Source organism: Hypanus sabinus, chromosome 4, assembly GCF_030144855.1.
Source record: "Hypanus sabinus isolate sHypSab1 chromosome 4, sHypSab1.hap1, whole genome shotgun sequence".
In the NCBI taxonomy this organism is placed as follows: domain Eukaryota; kingdom Metazoa; phylum Chordata; class Chondrichthyes; order Myliobatiformes; family Dasyatidae; genus Hypanus; species Hypanus sabinus.
In genome coordinates, this window is record NC_082709.1 from 47,809,254 (window position 1) to 47,835,376 (window position 26,123).

General features: G+C 39.9%; 1 protein-coding gene across 4 annotated transcripts in view; it reads right to left on the reverse strand.

The window, feature by feature from the left end:
• The window catches only part of LOC132392730 (diacylglycerol kinase beta), a 521,872-nt gene that overhangs the window by 343,899 nt on the left and 151,850 nt on the right, over positions 1-26,123 (reverse strand). Inside the window, exons 6-7 of one of the 4 annotated variants that reach the window (XM_059967019.1) lie at positions 9,632-9,694; positions 6,317-6,565 (exon numbers count right to left, since the gene is read on the reverse strand). The exons of 2 other annotated variants lie outside the window; for them this stretch is intronic. In XM_059967019.1, coding sequence (XP_059823002.1) covers positions 6,317-6,565; positions 9,632-9,694 — 312 coding nt within the window. The remainder of the gene's footprint in view (positions 1-6,316; positions 6,566-9,631; positions 9,695-26,123) is intronic. One more of the 4 variants, XM_059967020.1, reaches the window with a different exon arrangement.

The following is a 26,123-nucleotide window of genomic DNA, read 5'->3' on the forward strand; positions in this document are numbered from 1 at the left end:
ATGAGGTAATGTTGTAGCTGTATAGGACCCTGGTCAGACCCTACGTGGAGTACTGTGCTCAGTTCTGGTTGCCTCACTACAGGAAGAATGTGGAAGCCATGCAAAGGGTGCAGAGGAGATTTACAAGGATGTTGCCGAGATTGGAGAGCATGCCTTATGAGAATAGATTGACTGAACTTGGCCTTTTCTCCTGGAGAGGCAGAGGATGAGAGGTGATCTGATAGAGGTGTATAATATGATGAGAGGCATTGATCATGTAGATAGTCAGAGGCTTTTTCCCAGGGCTGAAATGGTTGTCACAGGAGGACACAGGTTTAAGGTGCTGGGGAGTTGTCAGGAGTAAGTTTTTTTTTAAAAACGCAGAGAGTGGTGAGTGCGTGGAATGGGCTGCCGGCAGTGGTGGTGGAGGTGGATACGATGGGGTCTTCTAAGAGATTTTTGGATAGGTAGATGGAGCTTAGAAAAATAGAGGGCTATGGGTAAGCCTAGTAATTTCAAAGGTAGGGACACGTTCAGCACAACTTTGTGGGCTGAAGGGCCTGTATTGTGCTGTAGGTTTTCTATGTTTTTCCTATAGGGAAGATTAAAGACTATTTACTTCCACAAGTGAAAGATGCAGATGGGTGATCTGAAAGAAGTATGCAACATTATGAGAGGCAGAGGGTATACAGTCAATTTTTTTTCTTGAATTGAGGTATCAAAAACAAGTGGGAATAGGTTTAAGAAGAATCAGCTTTATAGGGATCTGGATATGTTATGTTTTTTAAAAAAAAACTAAGTGCTTGATGTCTGGAGTGGGCTGCTAGATGTGGTGGTGGAATTAAGTGCAATAGTTATGGTTAAGGGTTACTTAGACAAATAGAAAGAACAAGGTGTAGAAGGATGCAGTCCTAATGAAGACAAAAGGGATTAGTGGGGATGGGAAAAATGTCAGCATGTTTGGGATGGGCTGTAGGCTCTATGACTCTATAAATCCCTTCCGTGCTGTGTTGGTACATTAGGAACATTTTCAGCAACATGGAAAACTATCCAGTAATGCCTGAGAGATAACCAGCCCATCTATGGCTGGTTGGAGTTTTGTTGGGAACACATCATGTTGGTCACCAAACACTGACTGAAGATCTGTACAGCAGAGATGAAGAGAGAGTAGCTCAGCAATTAATAGAGCATGCCATCAACAAATACTGATATAACTGAAGTCAGTGGAATCAAGGGGAAGATATCTGGCTGGTTGGAGTCATGCCCCAAAGGAAGGTGACCGTGGTGGTTGGGCATCTCTTCCACAAGACTTTATTGCAGGTGTTTGATGGGAGATAAGAACAATAGGAACAAAACTGGTCACCTGTTCCCCCCACCCCTTACATCATGGTTCCAACCATTTTCAGCTACTTCATCAGTGCCTTTCTTTCCATCTTAAGGTCAGGAATGGAATGCTCCCAACAACTGAGCAATCAATTCCATTTCCAGATTCTCAGAATACGGAGCATCCCATTCAGGCACGGCTAATTCATGACATTTGTAGCACACAGGTGCCAGTTGGGACTTCTGAACAGAACAGCCCATTTGAACTCCACTCTATAGTCCAAATTAAATCTTCATTTCCTCTACCACTTGTACTCTGAACCAACAGCGTATACAAGATGGATTTTAGCAACTCAACAAGGCTTCATCAACAGTTTCCCATGAGCAACCTCTGCCACCCAGAGGGACAAGGACTCCAGGAAAGAGGAAGCAACACTATCTCCAAATTTACCCCCAAATCACACACCATCTGGAGTTGCAAATATATCAGTGCTCCTTCATCGTCACTGTGTCACAAACCTGGAACTCCAAAGTAGAAAGCACTGTGGGAGCTAACTCTATGAAATGAACTGCGGTGACTCTAGGAAGCAGGGCATCACCACCTTCTCAAGGGTAATTAAAAGTGGAAAACACCTGCTGACAACCCACAGCCCCCTCCTGAATAAAAAAGAAATACACTGCATTATTCTATGTCTGGACCTGCACCTCTATTAAATATGGAAAGATAAGTTTAACCTAACTATGTCATAAACTTGGAAACACAACTGCTGCTTAGCGTAATTCATTCAGTAGTGTTGATTTATGTAACACCTTTCTTTACAATAACTGTCTACATTACTATTCAAATAAAAACAAATTGTATAACAACTCCTTTCTCAAAACATTAATAATTTATGCTTTTTTTTGCAATAATAGCTATTTGTCAACTGTCATGTAGTTTATTTCAACATCTTTCTTCTGGGAGAAGAAAATCAAAAGTAAATCATTGCTGCATATTTATCTTAGAGTAGGGTCACAAATAATGAGCAAGGCTACTAAAGCCTCACAATGTTTAAAATTCTGCAATGGCAAAGTTCGTTCCTGTGACGGTCTTTAAGATTTGACAGTACAAACCTCTACATTGAAGAGAAACAAATCTCTGCACTCACAATTGGCCAATATCAATTAGACCTTAAAGAAAGATTTGTTTTTTATGTATTCCATGTTGCAATGTAACAACATTAGAGGAAAGATTCAGATTTGGTTAACTAGACTATATGTTAAACATACTTGTTTTTCCTTGGCAAAGGGCATCATCTGTACTGTGAAGTATTAGAGCTCCAATAGTTCAATTATGAAATCATTCTGGCTTCTTTCCCAAGCTTAAATTAACTGGGTCTGAAGGCAATGCGAATGACATAAAAAAAAGGGGCATGAAAGAGTTGCTTCCTGCAACAATCACACTTTTCTTCTGCAAGCTGGCTGATGCTGATAGAATTTATAAAGCTTGCAACAAATTCTGAAGGAGTTATAAAAGTACAACCGTTTAGAATTTGACAGTCTCGTTCTGGCACATAGAAAAGCATTAAGAATGCAGCAGTCCAAATTGCCAAAGATTTTGTCGTTGTACCCCAGATGCAAATTCAAAGTCCAACAATATGCATTGTGAAGCATTAGTGGCATGTGTCTGGGTCGTAGGAAGGCTTAAGGCCAGAAAAATCCAAGTAAGCCACCTGGATTACGAAAAAAAATGACATTCACTCCCTCAGAAAAATGGCCACTTTAACATTCTTCAAGACTGCAGATTGTTTATGATCATACATCAGTACACAAGTGTAAAGCAGAAAAAAATGTCTGTTACTCTGAATTTGATTTAGCATAAAAAACACAATAAATAATATGATAAAAACAAACACATAAGATTAGCTTTTATACATGGACTGATTGAAAGAGACGCTAGGTACAGGAGGATTTGCACATAAGGTGACTGACTGACAGGAAATGATAAAGCTGTGGTGGTGGGGTGAGTTAATGGGTGGAGGTGTTGATCAGCTTGACAGGTTGAGGGAAGTAACTGTTTTGAGTATGATGGCCCCAGCATGAATGCTGCATATCCTTTTCCCTGATGGGAACTGGACAGACATGATGGGCTTTCTTGACTGTGGATAATGTGTTCTGGGACCATGAGAAGTTATGCAGGATGTGCACTCCTAGGAGTTTGAAAGTTTCCACTGCTGTGCCACCAATGTGAAGTGAAATGTGAGCGGTGTGATATTTTTCTGAAATCAGTAACTACTCCTTTGTCTTGTTCACATTGAGGAAAAGACTATTTGCCTGGCACCAGGCCTCAAGATCTCACCATTATTGGTGACGAGCCCCACCACTGTTGTTTTGTCAGCGAAATTGACAATGTTATTGCTTGGGTGTTGGACTGTACAAAATCTTGAGACAAAGGCAGAGGTATTGAAGTTTTTAGAGTGGCAGGTCACATTTATTTTGGAGCCAGTGCAATGGAATTATTTTGAAATATTTAGATCCAAGCACTAAAAATGCAAAACACAATATAAAAAATGCTGAAATCTCTCTCCTTAAATTTGTCCTTGGGTGTCAGATGAAGCAGTTTTCAATATGTATCATTAGGATTAGTCCAATATTACAGAGAGTTTTATCCAAACATACCTTTATAAAAGATAAAATTCTGATTATGCAAGACTCATCAAGACTAATTCAACAGGCAAATCAAACATGACTTAAATACATTAGCAAATAATTCCAGGATACAATAAACCCTGGGCAATCTTTAGGAAGAAAGAAGTGCTTAAGAGGAAGATGAAGAGCTTGATCAGAGATTTACTAAAATATAATAAAAGCAAAGATATAGAAGATGCCTAGTACAACAACAGAGCATATGCTGTGAAAAATTACAATGCAATCAGACTTGAATCTAAGAATTGTGGCTATTCTCTAAGTAACAAGAAATAAGAACTAAATATGTCTGTTCAATTACTTTCCAAATAAATTCAGCATAATTAGTCAGATGGAACTCAATGCTCAGATTAAAAACAAATAAATTCATGAGGATAAATGATGTTGAATAAAGTAGCTTTGGAGGCCCCTGCATTCTGCAGAAGGCTGTTCACTTCAAACAATGGATGCACCATAAGACCATAAAGCAGACTAATGTCTTCTCAAATTTAAATAAAAAAGGTAAGATGCAGGCATGGATATCTACATTGGAACACAACAGAATCAATTAGAATTTGTTTTCAAGGTGATGGAGAAAAGGCAGGAAGATGGGGCTGAGAAGGAAAACAAATCAGCCAAGATCAAATAGTGGAGCAGACTTGATGGGCCAAATGGCCTATATCTGCTGCAATATATTATGGGCTTATAGTCAAGCGTCACAAATAAGCCCAAGGAGAGTCCATACAGCTACAATCAGCTACAATTTTATCTTTTATTAACTTCTCTGAGGAATTATCAATCCAATGAGAATGTGGAAAACCTTTAAATTTGCAAGGTTCAATTTGTAACACTGTTAAGTAACTCCAAAAGATGAGATTCAAATTAATATCTTCCAGCAGATAAAGGAAGTGGTTTAACAGGAGGAAGAAATACTAAGTACTCATTAGAAGAGTGTTGGCCAAAGCAGGAAAATCACCTAGTGAGGCACAGTGTAGAGTGGGACCGTAACTATCCATAATTTAGAAATAACATGAAAGTTACTGAGAAGTAAAATGAATTTCACAAAATATCAGAAAACGAAGTGGACAAGAATGGCAAAGACGTAAACATATTTAAACAAAAGCTACAAACACAAAACAGAAACTGTTGATTATATTTTAACGAAGATTGATATTATGTTAAATGTTATCGGAAATGGCCAATGTGGCATGGAACAAATGAAACTTGACAGGAATCTTTTTGGTGGCAATACAACTGTCAGGAAATTCAATGAACAATGAATATAGTGATTATACCAGACAGGACTATTGGAGGCAAAAATGCCAGAATAATTTAAGACAAAATGTTCAGAATATTTGAATCAAAGTGGCTAACTTCATTCACAATTTTCTGTCTACCCGATTTAGTTCAATTAATTTTGTCAAAAGTCAACCATGCAAACTTGAAAGGCAAAATCATGTTGGTGCTTTTCATTTACAGTTTATAAACAAAATTTGGTTCATTAGCCAAAAAGAAGTTCAAACTGCTTTTGTTTACAGCACTGAAAGCTGATCATCTTCTGTGCTGCCTATTAGTCTCAACAAGTAGCAAATGAACAGAAACAAACTAAATAATTAATTAAAACAGAAATAACAACCAATTGTTATTTATTCTAGCTAATAAAGAACATTCTGTATTTAATTTTCACATATTGCTTATGACCTCCAGAGTAATTAGTAGAGGCATTCTATTTAAATGTGCAAAGTTATAGCTATATACGCAAGTGAACAAAGTTTTTGCTACAAAGGAATCTTCAGTTATGATTACTTTCAATTTCAACAAGAGTAGAAGTAGTGATATTCAACTGTTTCTATTACAGCACCCCTGATTCATACTGATTCATTCACTAGACACCAGACACCACACTAATATAACATCCAAAGGTAGTGTCTGCTAACAAAGAAATACAGGCCATCATTATATTAAAATAAATCAAAGTTACAAAAATAATCTATTTCAACAACGTATAAAGGAAAATGCACACATTCAATTGTCTGGCAAACAATGAATCAAGAACTTCAATTTTAAAGTTTCACAGACTATGGACAGTAACAGTGGTTTTTAATATTATCACTGTTTTAATTACTAAGACTTTATGAAATGCACTGAAATGATAAAAATCCTTAGAAACTTCATGTTGGGTTTGCTGATTTTGGCATCTTAATCAATTCCCATTTCCTACAGCTCACACGGAAGATCAAGTTTAAAAATAATAATAATGAACACAGCATTTCTGGTAAATAAATTTAATCTGACAGATGAACAAGCACTGAATCCTTTGCAAAACCTGAAAGGAAGATGAAAGGACTACCTGGAGACTGAGAGTTAAGCAGTGAGGCAGAGGAAATCTTGAAGGAGCCAGAGAAGTTATGAGAAAAGTGAGCAGCAGCAGTGGATTTCTGAGAAGAAGACCGTGAGGAACCAGGAGAGTAAGTTGCTGTGGCAGCAGCAGCAATAGGAGCCAAGCTGGGAAATTGCTGATCGGTGAGGTTAACCTGGGAATTCCTTCCATCTGGAGAATGTCTTCTCATGGCATTCAGAATACTTTTGCCATTAATTCCTGCAGTATTAGTGCAAAGATAATAAAGATTAAAATAAAACACATGAAAGGTTAAAAATTTTAATTTTTAATCACCTGAAGGTGTTTAGAAATGAACAGCAGTTTAGAATGAAACAAAATAGTTGCAATAAAGCCAGGTAGGTCTGACTTTTCTCCCTTCCTTAACTGATATTGCAGCAATATTGGGAAAAAAGATTTACAGGAGGACCTTGGTTGGAGGAGAATCCCAGCACATTTCTTATTTTTTACCTTAATAAACAAAGTGGAAGTGTAAAACTTTCTTCAGTGGTATCTCTAAATGTCAATGTTCAGTTTATGAATCTATGTCAACAATCCACGGGGGTAACATTATGTTGGTCAATCCTACCCTTAACTGGAAATTTCATACTTTTCTTTTTGGTAGATCTTACTTGTGATGACCATGATTGGGAATCATGGTCTAGTTTTTTCCCCTGGCACAGTCCTAATCATCAGGCCCTGCCCTCCTGGAAATGAACTGGACTTCAGTCCATTCAGTCTGTGAGTTTAATCTATTTGTTTCATCAACAAATCAACCGCAATGGAAGTGTCAGTCTTTGAATCCTCAAATGGCATGCATTTAATCAAAAATCAGATTTTTGCTTTGGAAGATACAGATAAAGTTGTTTTCATGGATGAATTTGTAGTTAGACTAAATATAAAACATACTTTTGAAATCTCTTTAGTATCTGCAATTAGATTTAACTGATGAATACCTTAATTAAATTCTGGCTTCTCAATTAAGCATTTTATTTGTATACTTATTCTAAATGCACAAACATAGGATCCAGCAAAATAAATTCACTGGTGCAAGTCATGAAGAAGTTCAATAATTCAAATATCAGATTAATGATAAGATAAAATGCCACGTTGAGGACAAACATTTCTGCCTCGGGATAGGATAGAACTGGGTCATAATTGATCAAATGCTTCTTAAACTGTGACTTCAGCTGACTGATTGCAAATCAACTTTGGTCACAGAAAGAAAAACTTAGTATTTTCAAAGCAACACACACAAAATGCTTGCTGGAAGAACTCAACAGGCCAGGCAACATCTATGGAAAAGAGTACAGTCACTATTTCAGGCAGAGATCCTTCATCAGGACCCTTCACCAGTTAGATGCTGAGATGCTGCCTGGCATGCTGAGTTCCTCCAGCATTTTGTGTGTACTGCTTGGATTTCCAGCATCTGCAGATTTTCTCTTGTTTGTAATTGTTTTTACAATCCTGGGCTGTCCTACAGTGGTTTTCAGCTGACTGATTACACCTCAAAATGTGCTTAATGTTTTAATTTAGGAAAGGGATAAGCAATTTGTGCAAAGCAAGGGGATTAGCACTTTTAGTTATGTTAGCTGGGAAGTAAATAATGGTCAGGACATCAGGATAATTAACAGTCTTCTACTACAAGACAATGCCACAAAGATTTTTTACATTCATTTTGGAGTAGACTGGGCCATAGTTTAATTCTCATTGGAAAGTCTACATTGCTAATGTTAGTGTTCCATCAGTCCAAGATTGGAACAATTTAAACCGAAGCCCATGGGTCACAGTGCATGGCTGAACTAAATATCCATGGCAGCCCAGTTTGTTTTACCTGCCTCTTAGAGGGCAATATTTAGTCACTAAAGACTTGAAAGAGAAAGAAAACAGAACAACACAACATATTTTAAACAGGTAGATTTTAAAGTAATGCAGTTCACTGCAGGAGGACATATTATACAACATATTCAACATCACTCAGCACAGACAGGTGCACAAGAAAATACTGAAATGGAAAAGATTCGACCCAGAATTACTTATCTCTGTCTTCCACTCTGCCAATTATGTTTTAATAGGTGATTGTAGATTTAATACAAGAAATGAATACTTCTGCAAGATCATTCTACAATACTATTAATATAATTTTTTAAACACTGCAAGAAGCTTTATCATTTGTAAGTGGAATAAAGCTAGACATCTGTTTGAAATCTTACTCATCTATCAAAAAGACCTGATTTTGTTATATAGTCATACTGTGTTATGATGGCAGGTTTTGATGAGATACATGTATCCTTAAAACTCTGGAGATAACTTGCTCAATAACATAAATGTTCTCCATTTTAGAACTACTTACATGCAACTGAATTAACGATAACACCATTTTGTACGTTAATGCAAATAAGCAATAACAGCTCCCATTTATATAGCATCTTTACAACTGCAATAATGTCCTTGGAAGAGCATAAAGAAAATATTAGGGAAATAAGCAAAAGTTTGGATAGCAGACTTGTAGAGAGGGAGACAGAAAAGGACATGAAAATTTAGAGATTCATGTCCTGGCATTTGGAGACCCACTTGCTAATTAAGGAATGATACATTTTAAAGATGCAGAAGTTACAAATATCCAATGTGTGCAGATAACTCAAGGAGGTGCATGGTAGAGGACCGGACAAAAACAAGGAAGGCAAAAGACCATGAAGAAATTAAAAAGAAACAAAAAAAAAGAGGTTTATAAAACAGAGGGACTGCTTGAGTATGAGCTCAGCTGTGATCTGTTTGAGGGTCACCAAGCACAGAAGCCATGGGTAAATTAGATAGGACATTGGCAGCAAAGTTCTGAAGACCTCAAGTTTACTGAGCTTTGAATGAAGATGGACAACTGGGTGTGTACACATCGGAATATACAAGTCTGCATACAATGACTGTATGAATGGGGATTCAGTGGCACATGAACCGAATTAAGCAATATTACTGAGCAGGAAATTAGTCATGAGATTCACCGCTTTACTCAGACTATGAAGGCGAGGTTATGAGCAGTCAAGCACAGTTTCAGGGAGCTGCTAGGGATAGTGATGGAGTTGCTAGGGAAGTAAGCAGGTGATAGGAACCCAAAGACAATGGCTTATTCTTGAAAATGTTTATTGTGAGCAAAACATGTATATGATATGATAACATGCACAATTCTATCTCTGTGCCCATAGTACAACTAGGCACAAACCTGGTATATAGCTAACATGCACAAAGGTAAAAGAACAATAAGTTCAATGAAAAGAAGGATGCACGATGTACCTGTAATAGGAGCACATGCTACTTCTGTCTGGAAGGAGATGCCAGAATCTAGAGATTTTGGTTCTATAACAAACAATAATTAAAAGCAGTTTCATTTAATCACTAAATGCTGCATGACTTCTTTAATAGATTATTACATATTACTAAAAAAGATATGTGAGAAGTTACAATAATGTACACTACCAAACTGAATAAATTCTGTAATCAAAAGGCTGTTAAATGAGCAATTGCAGTGAACAATGTCTGAAATACAGCACAATTCCTTGATTTTGATTGGGGGCATAACATTAACTACCCCAATTAAAAGGCCTAAATATTGGTGTGGGCTTTCAAATGCAGACATTTCTTGTCCAGAGTATCTCTGTCCAAGAATATTGATAATATAAGTTGATGTAGAAATCTTAAAATAGGACATCTTTAAGTAATCATGGCTAATTTATAAAACAAAATTGTATTTTAACTTCATAGAATATATTTCTTCACCCAAAGGATAGTAAATCTTTGGACTGCTCATCCACAAAGGCTGGAGAGTTTCAGTCATCAAGTACAAGCAAGTTGGAGATGAATAGAATTTTAGATAATAAGGGAATCAATGCACAAGAGATTAGTGCAGAAAAATCCTGCAGGGATAAAACATCTTTATCCAATAATAGAGAGAGCGCCAAGGGGCAGCCAAATGACTCAATGCTCTTATCTTCATTTGACAGTCTCAAAGTAGAGGCTGGCTTCCTAGTAAGAACCAGCAGACTGCTATACCTCACTCACCATATTCAAATGAAGCCTGAGTGCTAGAATGGTCGATGTGCCTAAACCTATGCTAGAATCAACCAAATGTACAAAATCAATCTGAAACACTAATTCTGTTTCTCTTCCCACAGATGTGACCCAATTTGCTGGGTATTTCCAAAAATTTGCTTTTGTTTTAAATTTCCAGCATCTGCACTTTTTTGTGTTTCTTTTAAACTTTTGGCCAATATTAGCGGCAAGAGTCCACAGCATCAGCTTCCAATGAACCTCCAGGGTGACATGCCATGTAAGATCCAGCATTAGCTGGGTCCCTTTCACATCAATACTTACTCAATTTTTGTATGAGGAGTAATTCATAATGAATCTGTAAATTCAAGGTATTTCTATATGCTATTAAATTTTAGTAGGAGCCTTAAAGGTAAGTACTTAATGTCATTGGTAGCTGTGTGGCCAAGGGGCTAATGTGTGGGATGATCTCAAGAGGCGTCGGGGCCATTGTCTCAGGCAGTACAGGTTGAGTACCCCTTATTTGAAATTTCAAATTCAAAAAACCCCAAAGTTTGTAATATTTTGAGTGCTGACATAACATCACAAATGGAAAATTCCACAATGCGCTGGGAAGTTTCCCAGGCAATGCACAGGTCTTTGCATGCCACAGACAGTTTTGAGAAGTGACCTCACATATGTAATGAACAAAAGTCAATGAAAAATAGAAAAATCACTGCATAAAGCAAAAAATGATCTTGGTTGTGTATTGAAAGTATGGATTCATCAGTGTCTGAGTGAACATATGCTGCATAACTGTATGTTGATCATGAAACAACCTATTCTATCACAAAGAACTGAACATTGAAAGCAATTGTGAATTAAACATTACATTTTTAAAGATTTGTGGTGGTAGAGCATCTGCTGATCTCAAAAGCAGCAGAGGAATTCATTGATGAGTTTGAGAAGATCATCACTGATGAAAATTTAATATTCTGAATGGCTGCACCAGTGCAAATACATGATGAACAAGTGCAAGACAAAGACTGCTTACCGGTAGAACATAAATGCAGTTGGAAATGATGGCAATCCTAAACTGACCTCATTATTTATCCCCAAATCCAAAAATATTTGAAATCCAAAACACTTTTGGCCACAGTAAGACACAAGTATGATACAATTGAGCCACTTCCTAGCTAATGTTAAATTATTAACGATTACTTTGATTATCCCTTGCACTAGCTATTCTATATATTAAGTGATTTCCTAAATTCTATTTAAAGTTGCTTTCATCCAATGTGGAGGAGTTAAAAAGAACCTCAGGCAACAAATTTTCAAAGTTGAAGAAATTTTATTTCAGCTGCAATTGCCAAAGAAATATGTTAAGCAAATGTAGCACTCAATTTGTCAAGGTTAAAGACAGTTTCAACAGAGATAGGTGGCTCAGTAAATTTAAAGAAAATTTCCAGTGCTTAACTATACCCCAAGGACCTGAATTCTGTTTTAACCAAACAATCTAGCTGTTTTACATAGATTGTCATTCTCGTGGACCACTTCAAAAGCATACATGAAATAAAAATACTGTAGTCTCAATTCAGAACATTAATCAAAATGGAACATACTATCATCCAACACACAAACTACAAAGTTGTATGGCCATTTAGTTGGACATCGATTTAAAATTTGCCCAGTATTTATTATGTTGCTGAAATTTTCAATGTTGTATGTAAACCAGTTTATATGTCCTACATAAATAAAATTTCAGTAATACAAATCCAAAAATTTTAAATTGCAGATTTCTACTAAAAATACTCTATATAATAAAAAAAAAACCAATTCTAATGCTTTTGAAAGCAAGCCATAAAAGTGAACTGGAAAATAATTTCCTCCATTCTGGGTACAGGTGGAAAGGTAGGCTGATTTATTTTCATTTGTAGCACACTGTCATTATAAAATGCACTCCAGCCATGTTCCCAAGACACTACCCATGTTAAGTTAAAGGTAAGGGCTACATTTCACATCTGCTGAGCCAGCACGTTTTCTGGCTCAAATTTCTACCTCAAAATTGGCATCAACAGGTATCATTTACAGACATCTATTTTGGAGAGGGTCCAGCAGCAAACCATACCACAAATTTTGCACTCCTTTCCATCTAAATGAATACATGATAGTCTGCTGAATGACTACAGCAGGAAATCTAGGTCAAAATTGAGAATAAAATGTAGACCCTTCTGAAAGTACTGAAATCCTCCAAAATCTCTCGTGTCTTTGAGATGCATGCAACTTACAAGATGTGAATCCTCTTACAGCCTCAGAAAGCCATTTCTAAAATAGCAAAATTTACTAACAACTTTCCAACACTTGAGCCTTCTTTTTAAGCATTACCATTCGATTTATTTTATTAAGTTGCCGTGGTCAGCTTCAGAGGGAAGCTACAGGTAGTCAACTCGATGGTTATTTGCCCTAATACATCAGAAGTACAGTCACTAAAAAGGCTATACTGTACAGCAATGTAGTAGTGCTGCCTCAAAACAGTAATTATTGGAGTTTAACCCTGACCTCTGGAGTTTCTGTGCAGAGTTTGCATGTTCTCCCTGTGACCATCTGGCCTTATCCCAGATGCCCAGATGCTCTAATTTTGTTTCATATCTGAAAGATATGCTGTTTGGTAGATTGATAAGGCACTGTAAATTGCCCCTAATGTCGGTGGGGGGGGGGTGTTGGGGAGAGGAAAGAATCTGAGAAGAATTGGTGGGCATACAAGAGAGAACAGGTAACAGAGAAATGTGGGGGAATAGTATTGTTCTGAGATCCAGCATAGATTCGATGGGCCAAGTGGCCTGTGTTGTATAAGAAACTTCCCTCATAACTTCTGCAAGAACTAAGGCAAAGAACATAACCAAATCAAAAATTATAATCAAGTCCTGATCTTATCTAAAAGCTAAATTTATGCAAAATGATTTTCCATTCAAATTATGATCATAGCAGAATCATGCCCAGATTTCCAGCCAATGTTCAGTTTTCCATTTCTCCAGTTGGAAAAATACTGACAGGTGAATGAATAAGATTCTTCAAATGGACCAGAATCGCCACAGTGTGTTAATGTTTTAAATATTACATCCTATCTTTTTTCAAACAGCTTATATAACCACAAAGTACAAGTTTAGAGATTTAGAAGAGGATTTAGGCCATCTATCTGGCTTTTAATGTCACAGTGGTTTGATAATTCTTTTTAAATTTTTAAGCAGTAAGCACCTGGTTAAATCATTCAGAAGTAATCCACTTTTCAACTTAAGAGAATTCAATTTCTTTTAGTTGGATATACTGAAGTTGTTTTCTTCCCACTTTATACTTTGGAAACATGATGCATGGAGAAATAACTGGTTTTACAATAATTCCTTGCTTTATAAAAATAACATTATCACATTAATTTATCATCCCTTTTGAGATTCTTAATACCATATAGTGCATTTTACTGTGAAAATCCAGAATACTTTTGAATGCCTCACTATTTTTTTTGGCTTTGAACATAACCAAAATGCAGTTTTATGATACGTATCACTTTATCTTCACCATAACAAGTCATGGCAAGGACCTGCTCAAAAACTAAAATGTGCTGCGTTCATTTTAAGGCGAAAAAAGGCACAGTACTAATTACTCCTAGGCTAATTTGTGATCACATTCCGGGTCAAACTGCTGGATATTTTCAGTAACACATAAAATGCTGGAGGAACTCAGCAGGCCAAGCAGCATCTATTGGAAAAGAGTAAACAGTCAACGTTTTGGGCTGAGACCGTTCATCAGGGTGTTTTCAGCAGTCAATTCCACCAACAAAGGTTGACCATCTGATTCTGTGTGCAAAGTGCATAACATACGTCACTGAAATCTGATACTATTAGTCACATAATGCTTCTTCAGCCCACCCAACATAAACTAGAACTCAAAGCTTCAAATTGTGACCAGTGTAGAACAGCTCCAGTATGTAGATAGACTAGTTCTTACTTTTCTCAGTGTTAAAAAGCCCAGTCTGCTGATGCTGGGACTCTTGACTAAGCAGTTTCAGGACTCAGATACCTTCTGTTCAGATACCTTCCAAACTCCACTAAGTATGCTTCAACTAAGTAATTTTTCCTCCACCACACTCAAGCTTGTGAAATACACATTCTATTAAGAGTCCTATGGTGTCATCAAATGTATCATCATAGCCACATCTGTGTATTGATGAGTTTGAGATTAGGGCAGTAGGCATAATTTCATCTTCAATGAGACCACATCTTGTCTGGACCTTTGTGAGGTACAATGCATTTCCAGCCTAGGCTAGTCCAAAGGAGAGATAGATAACATAATGCAGTCAGACCTGGAGCCTGGACTGCTCTCTCAGAAGATGAAGATCACACTCTCAGCTTCCTGATCCTAGAATCTTTCCAAGTTGCACTGCAGGTCACTGTGGCATCTCCCAGTTCAATGTGTGTTGCTTATTTGAGAACTTCACTGGCACTGTATTGGGTGATAATGTTCACTGGCCTTGATATTAATGAGGAACAGGAGGCATCTCAGGCACCAGGATTTGCCAGTGTTGCTGATTTCCCACTTGCCCAGGCATCCCCTGACTACACACATGCCCACAGGGGTTTCCATTTATAATCCAAAGCTTTATATCAGCAAGTATGTCTTAAATACCCTTGGAACTGGAGTGGATCACAAAAAAGAATTTTCTCCCAATGTATGTTAAATCTCCAGGACTGCATCCTGAGGGAGAACATGCTGCAAATATTTTCAGCTACGCAGGGAAAAGGACCACTGACACCAACACACCCAGAGACAGACCACTGTCACCAACACACCGAGAGACAAACCACTGTCACCAACACACCCAGAGGCAGATCACTGACATCAACACACCGAGAGACAAACCACTGTCACCAACACACCCAGAGACAAACCACTGACACCAACACACCGAGAGACAAACCACTATCACCAACACACCGAGAGACAAACCACTATCACCAACACACCCAGAGGCAGATCACTGACACCAACACACCCAGAGACAGATCACTGACACCAACACACCCAGAGACAAACCAATGACACCAACACACCCAGAGACAGATCACTGTCACCAACACACCCAGAGACGGACCAATGACACCAAAACACCCAGAGACAAACCAATGACACCAACACACCCAGAGACAAACCACTGTCACCAACACACCCAGAGGCAGATCACTGACACCAACACACCGAGAGACAAACCAATGACACCAACACACCCAGAGACAGATCACTGACACCAACACACCGAGAGACAGATCACTGACACCAACACACCCAGAGACAAACCAATGACACCAACACACCCAGAGACAGATCACTGTCACCAACACACCCAGAGACGGACCAATGACACCAAAACACCCAGAGACAAACCAATGACACCAACACACCCAGAGACAAACCACTGTCACCAACACACCCAGAGACAGACCACTGTCACCAACACACCCAGAGACAGACCACTGTCACCAACACACCCAGAGACAGACCACTGTCACCAACACACCCAGAGGCAGATCACTGACATCAACACACCGAGAGACAAACCACTGTCACCAACACACCCAGAGACAAACCACTGACACCAACACACCGAGAGACAAACCACTATCACCAACACACCCAGAGGCAGATCACTGACACCAACACACCGAGAGACAGATCACTGACACCAACACACCCAGAGACAAACCAATGACACCAACACACCCAGAGACAGATCACTGTCACCAACACACCCAGAGACGGACCAATGACACCAAAACACCCAGAGACAAACCAATGACACCAACACACCCAGAGACAAACCACTGTCACCAACACACCCAGAGGCAGATCACTGACACCAACACACCGAGAGACAGATCACTGACACCAACACACCCAGAGACAAACCAATGACACCAACACACCCAGAGACAAACCAATGACACCAACACACCCAGAGACAGATCACTGTCACCAACACACCCAGAGACGGACCAATGACACCAAAACACCCAGAGACAAACCAATGACACCAACACACCCAGAGACAAACCACTGTCACCAACACACCCAGAGGCAGATCACTGACACCAACACACCGAGAGACAGATCACTGACACCAACACACCCAGAGACAAACCAATGACACCAACACACCCAGAGACAGATCACTGTCACCAACACACCCAGAGACGGACCAATGACACCAAAACACCCAGAGACAAACCAATGACACCAACACACCCAGAGACGGATCACTGTCACCAACACACCCAGAGACGGACCAATGACACCAAAACACCCAGAGACAAACCAATGACACCAACACACCCAGAGACAGACCAATGACACCAACACATCGAGAGACAAACCAATGACACCAACACACCCAGAGACAGATCACTGTCACCAACACACCCAGAGACGGACCAATGACACCAAAACACCCAGAGACAAACCAATGACACCAACACACCCAGAGACAAACCACTGTCACCAACACACCCAGAGACAAACCACTGTCACCAACACACCCAGAGACAGACCAATGACACCAACACATCGAGAGGCAGATCACTGACATCAACACACCCAGAGGCAGATCACTGACATCAACACACCCAGAGACAGACCACTGACACCAACACACCCAGAGACAGACCACTGACACCAACACACCCAGAGACAGACCACTGACACCAACACACCCAGAGACAAACCAATGACACCAACACACCCAGAGACAGACCACTGTCACCAACACACCCAGAGACAGACCACTGACACCAACACACCCAGAGACAGACCAATGACACCAACACATCGAGAGACAAACCAATGACACCAACACACCCAGAGACAGACCAATGACACCAACACATCGAGAGACAAACCAATGACACCAACACACCGAGAGACAAACCACTGACACCAACACACCCAGAGTCAGATCACTGACACCAACAACACCCAGAGTCAGATCACTGACACCAACAATACCAAGAGACAAACCAATGATACCAACAACACTCAGAGTCAGTTCACTGACACCAACACCCAGAGTCAGATCACTGACACCAACAACACCCAGAGACAAACCACTGACACCAACACACCTAGAGACAGACCAATGACACCAACACACCCAGAGACAGATCACTGTCACCAACACACCCAGAGACGGACCAATGACACCAACACACCCAGAGACAGATCACTGACACCAGCAACATCCAAAGACAGATCACCGACACCAACAACACCGAGAGACAAACCACTGACACCAACAACACCCAGAGTCAGATCACTGACACCAACAACACCAAGAGACAAACCAATGATACCAACAACATCCAGAGACAGACCACTGACACCCATACACCCAGAAGGAAGGACCATTTGCACTGACACACCCAGAGGGAAATGTTGCTTACACCAATACACCCTACAGAAGCTGTAGCTGAGTGTAGATGTAATGACACCTACACAATCAGCAGGTTTGTGGGAATCAGTACACAGATGAGGAAGAAATTCTTGGCTCTAGTCCATAACAAATAGATATTGCAACTTTACTGTGAAGTGCTATCAGCACAATCCTGCAAGCCAAGGACATCATCCAGTAGCATAGGAAAATTAGCCAGGAGACATATGATACCCACATTTCAGAAATCAGCAGGAACAAAGTAAGCAACAGCAGGTACTGGGGAAGGACAGTGCTTACTACCTGCAGCTGTACCAAGTGGAAAGTAAAGGGGAAGGCCTAGTGACAAGGGCTATAGGAAACCATTCAAAATAGAGGTGTTTCTTTTTCCCAATGTAGTCCATGAGATCCTCTCCACACTTCAATCAATGTCACCAGTTCAATAACGATCAGGTATGATGCATAATATCTACACGTCCACCTCCACTGATATTCCCACATATGGAGGGAATGAGGAGGGGAGGGGAAGAGAGTGGGTGGGGGGTGGGCTGAGAAGCAGACTGGGAAGCCAGGTGTACAAGAGTTAATAGTGAAGCACAATGAAAATTTTTAAATCACAGCCATAGATGCACCGAGATATATTGCAAGTATTCTCTCTTTATACAAAAAGACACCTGCTCTTCCATATAAAGTAAACAAAGTCAAGTGTACATATTCATTTTACAAAAGGGGGAGAGAGTCTCAATTAAAGATGCTTAGGCATGACAGGAAGATGGAGAATGCATGGAAATGTCATTCCTAGAACAGAAACTGTTATCAGGTAGCCTAGAGCTTTAGGTCTACTTAACAATGAATCTGATTAAATGAAATCAATTTATTTTAGTGCAGGCTTTTGGTGAATAGCTACCATTTTGAGTTTGTTACTGAAGGTTTTTATGACAATGCCTGCAGCAAGTATAAGAGTCGTGCAACATTATCCTGTGCCAGAATAATCAGCTGATGTAAACTTCCAGTGATTTCATTTACAATGCTTCCACAATTTGCATATGATAATTAGGGTTTCTTACTTGCCAATCGTATTTAACCCGTAGGACCCCCAAAGCATCTCTTTTTGTTTCAAAAGGAAAATTATTTCATTTCAAGAGGACTAGAATATAAAACCAAGGTGGTAACACTGAGGCTTTATAAGGCATTGGTCTTACCACACTTGGACTACTGTGAACAGTTTTGGGCTCCACATCTAAGAGAGGATGTGTTGCATTGGAGAGTCCAGAAGAGATTCGCAAGTATGATCCAGGAATGCAAGGGTTAATGCTTGAGGAGTGCTTGATGGCTCTGAGCCTGTACTCACCGGAGTTTTTAAGAGTGAGAGATGTGAATATTATTGAATACTCAAAGACCTAGTTAAAGTGGAAGTGAAGAGGATGTTTACTATTGTGGAGGAGTCTAGAATTAGAATGGAAGGATGTCTGTTTAGAACGCAAAGGAGGAATTTCTTTAACCAGAGGGTGGTGAGACTATGAAATCTATTGCTATAGAAGGCTGTGAAGGCCAAATCATTGGGAATATTTAAAGCAGAAGGTGATATTTTCTTGATTAATAAGGGTGTCACTGGTTATGGGGAGAAGGCAGAGAATGGAATTGAGACATAATAAATCAGCCATGATGGAATGGTGGAGCAGACATAATGGACTAAATGGCCAAGGTATTGTGCCTGAACCTCTAGCGTCCTGTCACACCTACCTCAATAATAAGCAAATGATTTGAGAGGCTGGTCAAGAATTACATCTGCAGCTTGCTACCACCCAAACTGGACCCCTTACAACTTGCCTACCAACCCAACCGATTGACAGATGACACAATAGCCACTGATCTACATACCATCCTTACACATCTGGATGCTTATGTGCGAATGCTGTTCTGGACTACAGTTCAGCATTCAACACCATAGTTCCATCCAGGCTTGACAAAAAGCTAAGAGACCTCGGCCTTGACTCTACCTTGTGCAGCTGGATCCTGGACTTCCTGTCAGATCACCAGCAGGTGGTAAGAGTGGGTTCCCTCACCTCCAACCCTCAATACAGGAGACCCTCAGGGCTGCGTACAGTCCCCTCCTTTACTCTCTGTATACCCATGACTGTATCAGCACTAAAGCTCTAATCTGCAAATTAAATTTGTTGATGACACTACATTGATTGGCCTAACCTCAAACAATAACCAGGTGGCCTACAAGAAAGACATCATCTCTCTGACACACAGTGGTGTCAAGTAAACAACCTCTCCCTCAATGTCGCAAAAACAAAGGAGCTGGTTGTGGACTACAGGAGGAACAGAGATGGGCTAACCCCTATTGACATCAATGGATCTGGGGTTGAGAGGGTAAACAGCTTCAAGTTCCATGGCATCTGCATCACTGAGGACCTCACGTGGTCCGTATAGACAAGCTGTGTGGTGAAAAAGGCACAACACTGCCTCTTTCACCTCAGATGGTTGAGGAAGTTTGGTTTGGGCCCCCAAATCCTAAGAACTTTCGACAGGGGCACAGTTGAGAGCATCCTGACTGGCTGCATCACTGCCTACTATGGGAACTGTACTTCCCTCAATCTCAGGACTCTGCAGAGAGTGGTGCGGACAGCCCATAGCATCTGTAGTTGTGAACTTCCCATGATTCAGGACATTTACAAGGACAGGTATGTAAAAAGGGCCTGTAGGATCATTGAGGACCCAAGTCATCCCAACCACAAACTATTCCAGCTGCTACCAGCCAGGAAACGGTACCGCAGCATAAAAGCCAGGACCAACAGGCTCTGGGTCAGCTACTTCCATCAGGCCATCAAACTGATGAACTCACGTTGACTTGAGTGTACTCTATATTACATTGACTGCTCTATTTATTATGAATTATTATTTACTTTGATTGCACGTGACACGTCTAGATGGAGATGCAACATAAAGATTTTTACTCCTCATGTATGTGAAAGATATAGAAATAACGTCAACTCAATTCAATCATGAGTCTTGTGGACTTGAATCCCATGTCTTATGTTCTTATAAATTAGCATTCTGATACAGCAGAAAATACACATTTACTTTCCTTTAGTGGAGATGCAAACGAAAAATGTTACATTATTCTGAGTGCTGCATGAGCTGTAACTAGGACTTGCTGAAGAGATAACAGAATTAGTACAACCAGTACTGCAGGCTCCAATATTGTGGAGGTGCACTTAGAGCAGTGGTTCCCAAAGTGGGTGATATTACCCCATTGCAGACAGTGGGTGATAAAGATAAAGGGGGTAGACAAGAGAAGTGCTCAGTAGCAAAGGGTCAGCTGAGGGATTGCAGGCTTATTTTAAGAAATAAATTACTTAATTGATCTTCAGTGCCTCATAATGATTACAATGGTCATGTAATCATTCCAACTCTTACTAACCTACCGTTCTCTTAGATTTTGGTCGAAGTATGTTATACTTATTGTAAAGCAAAGTGACAATTCTGTATCTGGCGTATGATGAGAAATCTGGACTGAAGAAATAATGTTATTTCCGGGCCCAGCCCAAGTATTATTTCCAGTCACTACTATAGTACAGTGTTAGCTAGTATGATTCCCATACTGTAATCACGCAGTGACACAACTCCTGTGAATTAGAGAATGGCATTCACTGGGGTAAAGTTCAGAATCTGCCCTTTTGAATGGTCTTGACCACATTTCTTTAGCCCATGGCCCACTTAATGTACCTTCAGGCAAGAATCAGGTTTTGCCTGAGCTACAGTGATTCATAACTTACTCATATACTGGTCACAGTGCTTGAGGTTGGACTTAAACACCAGGCGATTGACAGTGTCATGAATCCATAAAAATCTTAGTCATGTATATGTAGCTAGGGTGCCCAAGACTTGTGCACAGTACTGTATTTGTCAACGTGGAGCGGAGAGCGAGTTTGTAAATCTGGCGGAAGCGAAGGATGTTGGGAAAGGAACATTATTAAATTAGGAACAAAATACATAAATGTTTATTTTGCAGAGAAGTAAACTGAACTAGTTATAAAACAGACTTCCAAGTTCACAATTTATTCACCATTGCCAATGACCAATTTTATCCCACAGCGCTTTAGTTTTTTTAAATAAACACATCACAATTATTCATTGTGCTGTTAAAATACAATAGATTAAAAAGCTGATTATTATTGTTCAATTAAAGAAGGCAGCTTTCTGGTAAGATGGTGGTGGCTGTAAACGTGTGTCTTAAATGTCTTCTTGTAATCATAAGACCCTGTTAGAGAGCGGTACTATAAAATACTGCAAATACGATTCATTGGCGAGATCATCAGCAGAAAAGTCGCGTGACCTTGTTGTTCTCCCGCAGATTAGGCTCTCATGCCACGGCATTGCTTGAAATACTCAGCCGGGGCTGAGGTGATGTGGAAGAGAACAGAGACGTGGCTGGCATGCTGGAATCTGTACTGTGTTGGGGGGGTGGGGCTGGCCCCTGCAGCTTGGCTCACCAATCAGGGTTGCTCTCCAGTGTTTGTTCCTGGAAGACAAGCTAGTTCGGGGGTCGGCAACCCGCGGCTCCGGAGCCACATGTGGCTCTTTTACCTCTGTGCTGCGGCTCCCTGTTGCTTTGGGAAATAATTGGTCTTTTGCAGCATCCGCGCCCATGGGGGCCAGGTTGAGGGAGGCTTAAAAGCAAGGCTGTTTAGTTCGAATAAAGTTATTCGACTGCAGTTTACTGACTGCGTGAGCACACCGCTACAACGTGTTTTTATCGCTATTAATATACGTCACCACTGCCAATACCTGACACCCGTCAGTGCTCGATTTCTTTAATTTTTCGATCCAAGGTAGGCCAACTATGGAGAATTCTAAAAAAAGAAAAGTGACTGAAGAAAACAGAATGTTTAATGATACGTGGACAGATTCATTTGCTTTCACTGCTGACGAGACTGGTTTACCGGTATGCTTAATGTGCAATGAGAAACTACCAAACAACAAATAGTCAAAAATCGCAAGACTTTTCCAGAATAAACACGCAGCCTTTGCTCAAAAATATCCGGATGGAGATGAGAGAAAAAAAGCCGTTTCGGAACTGATGCGGAAGGTTGATCTGAGCAAAAATCATTTCAAGCAATGGATGAAGTCCGGAAAACCAACGACATATGCTAGTTATATTGCCGCTCAGGAAATAGTCAGGCACGGGAAGCAGTTTACAGATGGTGAATATATAAAAGAATCTTTCATTGAGATTTCAGAACATCTATTCACGGACTTTAAAAACAAGAGTGAAATTGTGCAGAAAATCAGGGATATGCCCCTCTCTGCAAAGACTGTCAAAGACAGAACCATAAAAACGGCAGAAGACATCACAAGACAGCAAATTAAAGACATCAATTCAGCTGTGGCCTACTCGATTGCCTGTGACGAGTCTCAAGACAAAGGTGATATTGAACAAATAGCGCTGTTCTGCCGGTATGTAAACTCTGCCGGGCCACAGGAGGAACTGATTGAGTTGATACCTCTAAAAGACCAAACACGGGGGGAGGACATCTGTGAGGCTGTCTTGAATTGTTTAAGAGCCAAAGGAATAAAGACTACCCACCTGGTGTCAGTAGCTACTGATGGGGCACCGAATATGACGGGAACGCACAAGGGAATTGTGGCTTTACTGCAGAAGTCGCTGGACAGAAAGCTGCTGATTTTTCACTGCATCTTGCACCAAGAGGCACTGTGCGCTCAATCATTTCCTCCGGAATGCACAGAAGTAATGGATGTTGTCATTCAGATTGTCAATAAAATAATGGCAAATCACCGTCAATTCCGTTTGTTACTGGACGAGCTGGAAAGCGCATATTCTGATCTCCTGCTGCACAACAAAGTCCGGTGGCTGTCCCGAGGGGAGGTGCTGAAACGCTTTGTCGCGTGTCTGGAAGAAGTGAAAACTTTCCTGGGCAGCAAAGGGCTGGAAAAGCTACACTTCATGGTAGACATGACAGCGCACCTGAACACGCTGAACACAGCTCTTCAGGGGAAAGCACGTACAGCCCTACACATGTTGGAGGAGTTTTGGCATTCGAGCGCAAGTTGACAGTGCTTGCCAGAGATTGACAGAAAGGCACTTTGTCTCACTTCCCCAATTTGAGAGAGTTCAAACAAGGTCACGACATGATAAGTTCGGAGTATTTACATTCTGCATTCATCGCAATGCAAACATCGTTTGGGAAACGCTTCTGTGAGTTCAGAAAGGAAAAAAACACATTATTCTTCCCGGTCACTCCCCCAAGCATTGATTCATCTCTACTGAATACGACTGCATTGGCAGGTGTGAGTAAACCTGATCTTGAGATGGAACTGGCCGAAATAGCCGACAAAGACATATGGGTGTCCAAGTTTAGACGCTTGACAGCAGACCTTGAAGATGTTGCCCGTCAGAAGGCCGTTCTTGCTCAGAATCACAAATGGAGTGATATTGAAAACCTCCCACAACCGGACAAACTTGTGTTCGAAACATGGAATGCTATCCCCGACATTTATGTAAACATTAAAAAGTATGCGCTTGGAGTCCTGTCGATCTTTGGATCCACATATGTATGTGAGCAGGTGTTCTCCAACATGAACTTTATTAAAAACAAACATCGTGCACACCTCACAGATGACAGCTTGCGATTCTGTGTAAAGATGAAGGTGACGTCATACAGCCCTGATGTGCAGATGCTGTGCGCTGAGGTCCAGGAGCAGAAATCCCATTAACCAAGTATGATACATATTTTAATTGCCTATTATTTTAGGATTATTCATATTTTTTCATTGTTCAGTGAAATAGTCCTTTTATTTTTCAGGTTGACAGCTGGCTGACGTTATTTTTGGTTTGCTGCTGGCGGAAAATTTAAGTTCAGCGTTTTTCATAAATACAAGAAGAACTCAAATAGACATTGAGTATTTTACTTAAAAGTAACCTTCAACCCAACGTTTTTTTTTCGGAGTTCAAAATGTTTTTGTTGCATGCAGAAATATAATTTCGTTTTCTCTGCAGGGGTTCATCAATTTCATAAATGCAACACATTATAGTTTGTTTATGCATAGCATAAAGGCAAAAAAACATTGTATGCAGTGTTATTTCATTTTAAATGTCAAACGGGTTTTGCGGCTCCAAGTGTTTTCTTTTCTGTGGGAAACGGGTCCAAGTGGCTCTTTCAGTGGTAAAGGTTGCTGACCCCTGAGCTAGTTTGTGTTCGTCTGCAGCTGACCGAGTGCAAGATGAGCAACCGTGATGTACTTGTTCTTATAGAAATGTGGCTCCAGGACAAAACCCATGCACCATCTTCAGGTTATGCCACACAGGGACTTGTGCTAATATTAATTCTTTGTGACTGTATGTGTTCTTATAACTATACTATGTTTTGCAATTGGCACTGGAGGAATGCTGTCTCATTTAACTGTATACATGTGTATAGTTGAATGACAATTAAATTTGAACTTGAACTTAATGTACTTCACATTAATTTTAGCTATGTTCAATTATAAGATCAAATAAAACAGCTTTCCCTTTATCCAGTTTTTGGGTTTATTTTGCACTGATAGTTAAATATAATATCTACATGAAAATACAACTTTAATTAAATTTTCAAACATGCACCCCCTAAATAATATTGATCTATTGTATTAATCAATAAGGCTACTAATTTTAATTACAGCTGGCAGGTTAATATGAATGACTTTAATTTACCTGCCAGGCTAGAGATTGCTGATTCATTTACTGCTAACAAATTTTAATGCTTCTGCAACCTTCTGTTAATTAAATTAATATTTCCATAATTATATTTTTCAATGTTAAATCTTAATCATACAACTCTCAATATCAGTACAATTTGAAAGGAAATTACTTTTAATTTCTAGGAACTTCTGCCTTTCTGTGCCGATTTATAAATTTTCAACGCGTCACTATATTTATTCTAACAATACAATCAACAGCAAAGCGAAACAACCTATGTTTCCATTATAATAATCAAGGAAGCCATCTGGCCCATCAAATCTATGTTAGTTCATACAGCAATCCCATTCAGCATTTAATTCTCCTGTATTCTACTCTCCTCATACTCCTATCAAACCCCCATTATTCTACCACCCAGTTACACCCAGGACAACTTACCGTGGCCAAATAATCTACTAACCCATGTGTTTAGATCCAGAACAGACAGATGAAACCCATGTAGCTAGAGGGATGTTCAAGTGCCACACAGCATCTGAGATGAGGCTTGAACCCTTGTCAATGGAACTGTGAAACAGCAGAGCTAC